The following is a 12,174-nucleotide window of genomic DNA, read 5'->3' as shown; positions in this document are numbered from 1 at the left end:
TTACGATCACCGATTTGTACTGCTCCGAGGTTGACCATAGTAAACCTTCGATGTGCTCCCTCGAAGGACGCACCTCGGGGTCACACTTCACGTTCTGCTTCGAGTTTTTCGAGGTTGGGCGTGGAAAGCCACAGTAGCCCCTAAGTCGAATTCCCTGATATTGACCGTATACACATATATTCACGTGCTACAGCCCACGCCATCTGCATGGGCCAGAGCGACCGGACCTGGATTACCGAATATATATTTGTACCGTTAACATTTATCTAAGGAGAAATTGGCACCATCTCTCCATGATTGTTCTTCGTTTTTTGGGTTTTAAGTACTTAATATTAAAATTCCGTCCGATTCTCATATTTTCGTGTGCTATAGCCCACACCTTCTGTATGGACTGGGCGACCGGATCCAGATTGCCTCAAAATTTGTCGGGCCATCAAAAAGACCTAAGGAACAATAGTTACCGCCTCGAATTGATCGTTACTTGTTTTTGTTTGCTTTTTAGGACCGTAAAACATAAATTTTGCCCGATTCCCAGATTTTTGTGTGTTAATGCCCACGCCTTCTTCATGGGACGGATAATCAGACCCGGATCGAATAAAATTTTTTTGGACAATCAAAAACGCCCGAAGGAACCATAGTCACCGCCTCGCCATGATCGTAACTCATTTTTTGGCATTTTAGGACCATAAAATTGGAATCTCACCTGATTTTCAGATTTTCATGTGTTATAGCCCACGTCTGCTGCATTGGCCCATGCGACCGATCGCGGATCGCATAAAAATTTGCCGGCCCATCAAAAATAGCCTAAGAAACAATAATCACCACCTTTCCATGATTGTTCCTCATTTTTTGACGTTTTAAGGCAATAAAACTGGAATTCCTTCTGATTCTCAGATTTTTGTGTGTTCTGCATGGGCCGGGACGACCTGACCGGATTGTCTACAATTTTTTCGACCCATAAAAATGACCTAACAAATAATAGTCATTACCTCGCCATGACCGTTACTCATTTTTTGACGTATTAGGGCCATAAAATTGGAATTCCGCCCAATTCACAAATTTTCGTATAGCCCATGTCTTCTTCATGGGCCTAGGAGAAAGGACCTGGATCTCCTACAATTTTATTGGACCATCAAAAACAACCTTAGGAGCAATAGTCATCGTTTTACCATGATCGTTCCTCATTTTTTGGCATTTTAGGGTTATAAAACTAGAATTCCGTCTAATTTCCAAATTTTCATGTGATATAGCCCACTTCTTTTGCATGGGCCCGAGCTACCAGACCGGATCGCCTAAAAATTTTTCGGCCATAAAAAACGAACTAAGAAACAATAGTCAATGTCTTGCCATAACCGCTCCTTGTTTTATGGCATTTTAGGGCCATAAAACTAGAATTCCGCCCGATACCCAGATTTTGTTTGCTCTAGCCCATGTCTTTTGCATGGGCCCGGGCAACCGGACCCAGATCTCCTAAATTTTTGTCGGCCAATAAAAAACGACCTAAAGAACAATAGTCACGACCATGACCGTTCCCCGTTTGTAGGCGTTTTAGGGACATAAAATTGGAATTCCGTCCGATTTCTAGATTTCGTGTGCTATAGCACAACATTCTGCATGGGCACAGGTGACCGGACCCGGATCACTTAAAATTTTGCCTCCCCATAAGAAACAACATAAGGAATAATAGTCACCGCCTAGCCATGACCGTTCCTCTTTTTTGGCGTTTTAGGGCCAATAGGAATTTCGTCCGATTTCCATATTTTTGTGTGCTATAGCCCACACCTTTTGTATGGGCCCGGGCGACCAGTCCCGGATTTCCTAAGGTTTTGTTAGGCCATCAAAAACAACCTAAGGAACAATAGTCACCGCCTCGCCTTGACCGTTCTTCGTTTTTTCTATGGAGTCACCATAAAATTAACCTAGAAGTCATGACGAAGAGATGAGTATTGGTCATTAGGATGTTTTCTATGGACTCATAAATTTTCAGCACAATCGGAACCGTCAATTTTTTTTACAAAATCATCATGTATAAATACACATGAAAAGGGATATAACAATAAATTCGTGTTGTATGACCCCAAATACCAATAAATAAACCCGAAAGTCATGGCGAAGCGATAAGTGATGGTCGTTAGGTCGTTTCCTATGGACCTACAAAATTTCAGGCCAATTGGAATCCGTAAAGAAAATTCTACAAAATCAGCACGTACTAATTCACACGAAAAAGTGGAAATAATTATAAATTCGTATTGGTCATTAGGCCGTTTCTTATGGTCTTATGAAAATTCATGCCAATAGGAGTCTGTCAAAAAAATCCTACAAAATCAACATATATATTTAAATTCACGTAAAAATCAAGTAGTTTGAATCTCGTTCATATGCAAAATCATATTTCCTTCAACAAAGCAATAAGAAGGCCAAGAAATTAAAAGTATTAGTACAACATTTTCACCTCACTTGTAAAAGATTACAACATTTTTAAGTAACCTATAATCTCTCTATAGCATTGTCTGATAAAACTGTTACACACAAAAGTATGATAATCTGGCAATAAACATTTACATCTTTCCTTTTTAATCCCTCTCAGTTAATTAGAACAACATGGTCTTCTGTTATTGTTACCAGAATACTCTCCAACATTAATAGCAGTGCCTTGACCAGGAATAGCAGCTGCTTCTTGAGCAGCCAAAGCTTTCCTACTTATGATCTGATAAATATCCAACAAGATAGTCTGAAACGCTTTCTCAACATTATACGCCTCGAGAGCAGACGTCTCGAGGAACGAGAGCCCTTCTTTCTCAGCCAAGATCCGAGCGTCCTGGTCAGGGACTGCTCGGAGATGGTTCAAATCTGACTTATTTCCAGCCAACATGATAACAATATTTGAATCTGCATGGTCCCTAAGTTCGCGAAGCCAACGGCTCACGTTTTCGAAGGTTTGTCTTTTGGTTATGTCGTAGACCAAAAGTGCACCAACGGCTCCTCTGTAATAAGCACTTGTTATTGCTCTGTACCTTTCTTGACCAGCCGTGTCCCATATTTGTGCCTTTACTGTCTTCCCCTCTACCTGCACCATGCAACAAAAATACATAAGGATTGTTTAAAAAAAGATATTTACTTCTATGCATTAATTATAAAAAAATATATTTATACAGTCATGTTATTTAAACGGTAGTTATATGTAATTTTTTATAATTAGTACTAAGCGGTCTTGTTTGACTAGGCACGTATTAAGGTAGATAGAAAAACTTTTGAACCAGATTTTTTTTTTTGAAACTTGTAATTTAAAATAAGCCGTAAACAATATTTGTGTGACTATAAATTAGGTCTCACCAAGGGTAATATAAAAATTCTAAAGCTAAATTGTTTTAAAATATATAAGTATCTCATTTTTTTTTGGATAGATAAAAAAGTAAGTATGGCACATAAAGGGGATAAATGAAGTATTAATTAATAACTTAGAAAAATAATACTTATATAAGTTACATGATGAAGATTGATCCGAAAGTGGCTAATACTAATAGCCCAATTATAAGTTTTTTCAGATGCAATTGTCTAACAAGGTAGTAGTAATAAATTACACTACCCTTACAAGAAAATCTATTTGGAAACGACCCACTCATACACAAACATGATGCTGCCAAAATTTTCTTCCATTTTGTTGTACAAATGAACAGAAAAAACATCTTATAAAATGCGATACGTTGTACCTGAAGGGTCCTTGTTGCAAATTCAACGCCAATGGTGGACTTAGACTCCAAACAAAATTCATTTCGGGTAAACCTAGAAAGTATATTAGATTTACCAACACCTGAATCTCCAATCAAAACAATCTTGAATAAGTAATCATATTCATGATCCACTTTATATGCCATTGCCACTTCTCTTTACGTATCAATATTGACCTATCAATGCAAAATTAGATCCAAATCTATATCAAAATAATAATATTACAGGGCCAACGGAAACCCAAGATAAAAACTCAATATTTCAAGCCAATGTTGAGAACAATTAAGAAGAGACCATAAAGAGGAGAAAGAAAACTTACCATTAATAGTCAAATTAAAATCTGAGAAATGGAAAGGGCCCTAGGCTTCGGTTAGACATGATAAAAGTTTAGAAAAATTGTCTTGAAATTTGAAGTCACAGAAATAAGCGAACAAACAGGAATTTGAATGGTTATGACCAATTATAACTGTCTTGATGGGGCGATTAGCACCTGGTGCTAGTTGTTTAATATAATTCATAACATATCGTTTCATAATGTATTAAATATCGTATTGTATTGTTTTCATTAAATATAATATTTAGATATATTGTATTATTTGTCATCGTTTCATGATATTACACATCAACAATATGGAAAATAAACTTACACTATTACAACGAAAAGTAAGATACTGGGTCAAATTATTATATAAAAAGATAAGGTAAAGAATAAAATAAGATTACTTAATAATAAGGAAGAACAAAGTGAGAGAAAAAATAGAGTAACGACGTGACCACATCAAATTGATCATTACATAAAGTCACACTTTTTATTGCTATATAATGACAAATTTAATAATACGATACAATAAACTTTAAATAACAATCAAAATAAATATTATATTTAAAATAACAATGCAATGCAATACAATAGGTAACAACCATCCAAACAAACTGTAAATTCCATTGGACTCGACTGGAATAATGTATTATTGGAACCATATTCTTTCAATCAAAGAGCTATTAACAGTTCAATTTAACCTGTTATTTTTTTATTTTATAGGTACCATCTCGGGCTTACCATAAAAAAAATTTCTTGTGTTGTAAGTCAACATAATCTGATAGAATAAAAAATTTATACATTGAGGTCAAGTAGCTAGGAAATATACCCTATCTAGTCCATGTTTCAGAAAACCTTCACACACTCAATTACATACAACTGAACTATCTGAAAATCAAGTAAAAAAGGAGTGAATACTGCGTAGTTGACCTTAGAAAATAAAGAAGAAAAAAGATATGAAATACTTTATATATGGAAGAGACCTTTTGCTTCTAGATAGGACTAGATACTACAAATTAAGTCGTCGAGAGTGAAGATCAACTATTTGGGAATAATAAGAAATTCTCCAAGTCCAATAACTAAACAGCAACTAAATAAGTGATAGTATTCACACTAAAGGAATAATTCTCTACCAAAAGAAAAATGAGGAAAAGGAATAGAGTTTTGACATTTTATTATCACATGGCTAGATCTTTCGTTGTTATCACAAATCAAAATATTCTATGCTCAATGTTTAACAAAGATTTTGCCCACGATTTTAGTGAAGATCACAGAACCTAAGTGATATAATATTTTTTGGTATGTGTTTTTTCCAACAAAGAAGGAGAGCCTTGGAGCAACAGAAAGTTGTCTTCGTGTAATTTATAGGTCACATGTCCGAGCCGTGAAATCAGTCACTAATGCTTACATTAGGTAGACTGTCTACATCACATTTTTTGGGGTTCGACCCTTCCCCGGACCTTAAATGTGAAAGCGCAGGGGCAGAGCTAGCCTATCAATTACTGGTTTGGTCGAACCCAGTAGCTTTAGTCCAAATCCTGTATTTGCCTTATGAAATTTGTTAAATATTAAATTATTAATTTAGAACCCAGTAACTTAAAAAGATTAGAACCTCAAACCTATAACTTTCAAATTCTGGCTCCGCCTTTATAAATATGAAATACCTTGTGCACGGGGCTGCCCAGAATAATGGAACCATGAAAGGCAAGGGCAATAGAGAAAGGAGAGTCAGCTGTTTGCTTTAGTGAGAGAGACTCCAAAATATGCGAATAAACACAACTTGAAAGACAGATATAGACGACCTTATCCATCTATCTATTTATCTCTTTCAGAGTGGGTATCACTTAACTTAGTCTTACTCCAAGTACCCATTCTTTGCATTTGACTTTGTAGTTTGTAAGATTATTTCCATAAGTGTTGTGAATATTTCTTGTATTCTTGAATCTTTACATTTTAATTTCAAAACATACATTACTAGAAATTTAATGCACAAGTACCCCTTCTTCTATCAAGGCCTAAGACTTAACTAAAAATTTAAATGCTTAGTTATTTTTATATGTAATATATAAAATAAATAAATTCAATAAATGCTTATATTGAATTATATATTTTTTTTAAAAATCTACTCCCTCTGTTCCAGTTTATGTGAACATATTTCCTTTTTGGTCCGTTTCAAAAAGAATGACGCCTTTCTAAATTTGGAAACAATTTAGCTTAAACTTTCAATTCTACTTTTAGTGAGAAGCTTTTATAATCACACAAATACTCTGCAACCCTTTTTGACTTATTTAGGACCACAAATTCAAAAATCTTCATTTTTTCTTAAACTTCGTACTTAGTCAAACATGTTCACATAAATTGGAACGGAGGGAGTAGTAAATTTAGTCATCGATTCGATAAAGTTCGATTCAATCGATTTTCAAAGAATTATTAACACCCTAGTCTTAGAAGACAAGCAACATGTCCACTTGTGAGCATTTGTTCTCCATGTGTAAGCATTATTTATTGGGAGGAAAGAAGTGATAAATGGGCCCCAACTTGCATAAACCATCTTTGATCATTGACCCGTTGGCGATTCAAGATTTAAATTTTATGAAATATTTAAGATTTTTAATATTGTACCTATTATTTTTTAAAAATTATAGGTTCAATCTACTATTTTTTGCAATTTTAGTAAATTTTTACACATAAATTTATACTCCGTGTCAATAGTAATTGAACCCATCACTAGAATGCTACATCCGCCCCGAAGACAATCATAAATATGGGTGGTCAGGGGCGGATGCACCATACAACTATCGGGTTCAATTGAATCAAATATTTTCGATACAAAACATGTATTTATGTATAAAAAATCTTTAAAATTATAATAAATAGTAAATATAAACTCATAAGTTTAAATGCTGAACCCAACGAAAACTAAAATTCTAGATACGGCTTTGATCGTGAGTGATGACATGCATGTGTTGAAATCGTGAATGTATCTTTTTGGTTTGCTTTGTGCTATAAATAGAATTGACAATCTTTGTTTCTTCTCACAAACCACACAAAAAAACTTAGTGATAAAACTACTCTTCCAAATTGTTACTAGTTTGTTAGGTTAGTTGACAAAGAAAGCAAAAAACAGTGTACTTCTGGTGATCATTTTTAGTTTAGCAAAATTATATATGGAGAAGTCAAAGCAAGTGGTTGGTTCCTCTTCTTCTTCCTTCACAACCGAACTCTTTGGACCTAAAGAGCCCTCAAACTCCTCCCTCTTTGGTTCCGTTTTTGGTCCACCTTCCACGGTATTTACTACTTACTCTTTATTTTCTTCATGTGATTTATAGGTTACGGTTTATCTTCATGTGATTTATAGGTTTGGGTTCGGGCTATAAAACCAGTCACTAATGTTTATATTAGGGTAGATTGTCTATTTCACACCCCTAGGGGTGCTGCTCTTCCCCGAACCATGCGTGAATGCAAAATGCTTTGTGTATCCAATTGCTCCTTTTCTTTGTTTTCCCTTATAACTCATTCTGCATTCATCTCTTCTGCTCAATGATGGATTCAAATTTCTAATTTTGTGGGTTCTGAATTAAGAAAGTGAATTTTAAAATATATATTTAATTTTATCTATATTTATTTTTGCATTAAGGCTAGACTTTGAAATACTTGAGTTTTATCGAACATGCAAACTCATGGTTGGATTTGCCTCTTTATATAACCATTCGGTATCTGGAACTCGAACTCGAGACCTTTGATTAAGGGCGAAGAAATCTCATTTATCTTACTACAATCACCATTTGCCTTAATTTCTAATTTATATTCTTTTTATGCTTAATAAGTAGTAGGAGTACTATTCTTTTCTTTTTCTTTACTTAATTCTTAGGCATACAATATTTTCTAAGCACAGACAAAATCTGATTGAGTACTTCTTTTTTTATTTTTCCAATTATAACTTTAGGGACTTAGAAGAGATCCCATTCACGCTGTGGATAAAAGTATATCAAGAACACAAGAAGTAGGGAACCAATATGGCAATGCAAAATATGGGACTTCAGGTTATTTTCACTAATTTAACAACAATATGTTGCTTAAATATGTAAAAAATATTTAATGTTCTTATGCTGAATTTAAATTTGTATGTTTACAGATAATGGATCCAAAAGAAGCAGGGGAGAAAAAGTAGAAGCAGCATGTAATTTCAGCTCTTCTATCTATTATGGTGGCCAAGATATTTATTCTCCAATTAATACCCAGCCACCTTGCTCTCAGAGTAATATTGTAAGTATATCAAAATATTTACCTGTAAAAAATAACTGAAATTAGCGTCCACATTTTTGAGTAGATAATATTACTTAGTTGTTTTTCAGTTTATGAATTTTGTATTTTTCTGCTTACTTGATTAGGTGAAGAAAGATGGTGGAGGTGATGGTTCAAACTCTGCTTCAAGAGGAAATTGGTGGCAGGGTAAGTATGATAATATTGGAGTTGTAATAGATACCTGTTTCAATTTATGTGACTTAACTAATTTAACTTAACACGGAGTTTAAAAAAGAAAAGAGTACCTTTGAAACTACTTATGATCTTAAATGAGTCATAATATTTGTGTGATTATAACACTTTTGAAACTTAGGATCTTAAATTATCATAATATTTATGTTGGCTATACAAACTTCTCGTTAAAGATCAGAGACAGATTCAGGATTTAAAGGTGACAGGTGTACATGAGCGGACTGCTCAACCAGTGTCCCATCGACCTTTTGATCTTAAGGATTTCAAGTAAATTATATGACCGTTTTCAATATATATATATAGGTCTGGCTTTGGACGAGGCTAACGTGGTCCGGTGAGCCCTCAATTCAATACATAGGTCTGTCTATGTTAAAGATAGAATTGAAAGTCTAAAATTAACTTATCTCCAAATATAGAAACATATATCATTCTTTTTTTATAACAAATTAATAAAGAAATATTGTCACATAAATTAAAACCAATGAAGTAAAGGATATTGCTTCAGGGTGATATATATCTCTTTTTATAGTGCGATAAATTCCACTGATGTTTTTTCTGTTATTTCTGCAGGATCACTGTACTACTAAGGCCTTGCCTTTGTCCATGTAAATCTCCTCTGTAATAACTTAGGTAAGGGAGAGATAATCAATTTACTAAGTTTCTCTTTTGTTTTTCTTTTAATTCCTCCCTTTCTTTCCTGATTAATTTCTTTTTTTTTTTTCCGGTTCATAGTCAGGAGATAAGAGATCAAAGCATTTTTCACCAACAAGGAGTAGCAGATATTACAACATTTCAGTCCCTCTTTTTGCTTTTTCTTCTTTCTTTTTTTTCCAATTGTCATTTGGTTGAACTAAGCCAAGGTTGCACATGAGTTAATCCTTCTTGCAGTTACTAAACTTTTGTATTTATCTAATTAATCTAAATCCAACTTATTGTTGGGAAAAATAGACCCGCAAAAATAATATTCATGGTATTAGTAATAAACGCAGAACACTAAGTTATGGTTAAATTAGCAAGAATAGAAATGCAACAATAATGACACCAAGATTTTACGTGGAAACCCTTCTGAATAAGGGAAAAACCACGGCCAAGAAGATCAACTGATATCACTATAGCGAGAAATTTTACACTGTGTAGTAACAAGTAAAAATACTCCTAAGACCACTACACCATCAAAAGAAATAAACACTCTTTTGCTTTTCTCACCTCACTACAATATCTCTCACACTGTATTTTTCTTCATAAACTATTTTCTTATAGTTTATGGAATACCTTGCTCTCACTTTTTTCTCTCTTTGTTGGTGTGTAGAAATGAGAGTTAAAGCTCTCGTTTTATAGCCAAAACCTCACTCTCTAAAGCGTACAATATTTGACAATTTGCACACCCTTTTCACAATTTCAACAAGTTGGCTACCAATCCATACCAATTCAACAAGGTTGACAACCAAACCAAACCAAGTCAATAAAATTGGCTACCAATTCATACCAATTCAACAAGGTTGACTACCAAACCAAACCAAGTCAATAAAATTGGTTACCAAATCATTTGAATGAGATGGACACCATATCAATCTCCTCCTCCAGTCTGATTCATCTAGAGGAGGTAGCACTGTCTTCTAGTCTGAGTGCATGCCGACAAGTTCTTTGCATAACTCGAACTTGTCTCTTGGTACCACCTTGGTCAACATATCAGCAGGATTTTCACTTGTGTGAATCTTTTTGACCTGAAGTGATTCGTTCTTCACTTGTTCACGGATCCAACGATATCTGACGTCGATGTGTTTTGTTCTCGCATGGTATATGTAGTTTTTGCTTAGGTCTATTGCACCCTGACTGTCGCAATAGACAACACACTCCATCTGTCGCAATCCAAGTTCTTGAAGAAATCTCTTGAGCCATATCATCTCTTTGCCTGCTTTAGTAGCCGCAATATACTCCGCTTCAATTGTAGACAGTGCGACACACTTCTGCAACTTCGACTGCCATGATGTAGCTCCCCCTGAAAAAGTAAACAAATATCCTGTAGTGGATATTCTGTTATCAAGGTCACCTGCCATATCAGAATCTGTATAGCCCTTCAAAATTGGATTTGATCCTCCAAAACATAAGCATTCATGTGAGCTTCCTCTTAGATACCTGAGTATCCACTTTACAGCTTCCCAATGCTCTTTTCCTGGATTTTCGAGAAATCTTCTAACAACACCGACTACATGAGCAATATCTGGTCGAGTGCATACCATTGCATACATCAAACTTCCGATGGCAGAGGAATAAAGAATCTTGGACATTCTCTCTTTTTCCTCCGTTGTTGTAGGACACATCTTCTTACTCAACTTCATATGACCAGGAAAGGGTGTGTGAACCAACTTAGCACTTTTCATATCGAAGCGCTCCAGTACACGTTCTATGTACTTCTCTTATGACAATTAAAGCTTCCTTTTGTTTCTCGAACGAGTAATTCTCATGCCCAAAATCTGCTTAGCATTACCCAAGTCTTTCATTGTAAAAGACTTTTTCAACTGTTTCTTCAACTCGTCAATCTTGGAAGCATTTCTTCCCACAATCAACATATCATCCACATATAGCAAGAGGATGATAAAGTCATCTAGAAAATCTTTGTACAAACACACAATGATCTGAAGAAGTCTTCTTGTAGCCTTGCTCCCCCGTAACAAAATCAAACTTCTTATACCACTGTCTGGGAGCTTGCTTCAATCCGTATAGACTCTACTTAAGTTTGCATACAAGATTTTCTTTACCTTTTACCTTGAAGCCCTCAGGTTGTTCCATATAGATCTCCTCTTCTAAGTCACCGTGAAGAAAAGCAGTCTTCACATTCATTTGCTCAATCTCCAAATCAAGACTAGCAGTCAAACTAAGAATTGTCCGAATGGAGGACATTTTCACGATAGGAGAAAATATTTCGTCAAAGTCAATACCTTTCCTTTGACCAAATCCCTTGACGACCAATCTAGCGTTGTATCTGTGCTTCAAACTATGTTTTTCAGCTTTAACTTTGAACACCCACTTGTTCTTCAAAACTCCCATGCCCTTAGGCAATTTCACTAACTCATAAGTATGGTTCTCATGCAGAGATTTCATCTCATCTTGCATGGCTTCAATCCATTGATCCTTGAGTTCATCTTCTATGGCCTCCGCATAACATTCAGGTTCTCCCCATCTGTGAGTAATACATACTTATTGGGTGAATAACGGGAGGAAGGAGCACGAGGTCTAGAAGACCTCCTGAGTGGAATATCTAACTCGTCCACAGCTTCGTGAGTATGAGCATCTACCTCATCAACATTAGCATTATTATCACCATCACCATGAACATGTTGATCTCGAATATGGTTCTGGGCATCACCATCATCATTGAGCCCACCAACGTCATCCACATTTGTATGAGGAACTTGATCAAGATTAACTAAACCTTCAGAACTTGGAGATTTTAGCTTCTCCGCTTTGTTAATATCTTCAATAGTTTGATCCTCCATGAAGATAACATCACGGCTTCTCACGACCTTTTTCTCAATTGGATCATATAGCCTGTAACCAAATTCATCAAGGCCATAACCAATGAAGATGCACTGTCTTGTCTTGGCAGTTAATTTTGACCTCTCATTTTT

At 35.2% G+C, this 12,174-nt stretch overlaps 2 protein-coding genes across 2 annotated transcripts; one reads left to right on the top strand and one right to left on the bottom strand.

The window, feature by feature from the left end:
• Nucleotides 1-2,425: 2,425 nt before the first annotated feature.
• On the bottom strand, nt 2,426-4,136 carry LOC107828213 (ras-related protein RABA2b-like). Its single transcript, XM_075225956.1, has 3 exons — nt 4,049-4,136; nt 3,711-3,905; nt 2,426-3,067 (listed from the first exon to the last, which is right to left on the bottom strand). Exons 2-3 carry the CDS (start codon nt 3,873-3,875, stop codon nt 2,588-2,590), a joined length of 645 nt encoding a protein of 214 aa, XP_075082057.1. The 5' UTR covers nt 3,876-3,905; nt 4,049-4,136; the 3' UTR covers nt 2,426-2,587.
• Nucleotides 4,137-7,099: 2,963 nt separating this feature from the next.
• Nucleotides 7,100-9,494, top strand: LOC107828214 (uncharacterized). Its single transcript, XM_016655489.2, has 6 exons — nt 7,100-7,335; nt 7,995-8,091; nt 8,184-8,314; nt 8,440-8,500; nt 9,116-9,175; nt 9,278-9,494. The coding sequence occupies exons 1-5, from the start codon at nt 7,216-7,218 to the stop codon at nt 9,130-9,132; spliced, it is 426 nt and encodes a 141-aa protein (XP_016510975.1). The 5' UTR covers nt 7,100-7,215; the 3' UTR covers nt 9,133-9,175; nt 9,278-9,494.
• Nucleotides 9,495-12,174: the final 2,680 nt, after the last annotated feature.

This window comes from Nicotiana tabacum, chromosome 11 (assembly GCF_000715075.1).
Source record: "Nicotiana tabacum cultivar K326 chromosome 11, ASM71507v2, whole genome shotgun sequence".
Taxonomy (NCBI): Eukaryota; Viridiplantae; Streptophyta; class Magnoliopsida; order Solanales; family Solanaceae; genus Nicotiana; species Nicotiana tabacum.
The sequence above is the reverse complement of the archived record's forward strand: the minus strand, read 5'-3'. Positions and strand labels throughout refer to the sequence as shown.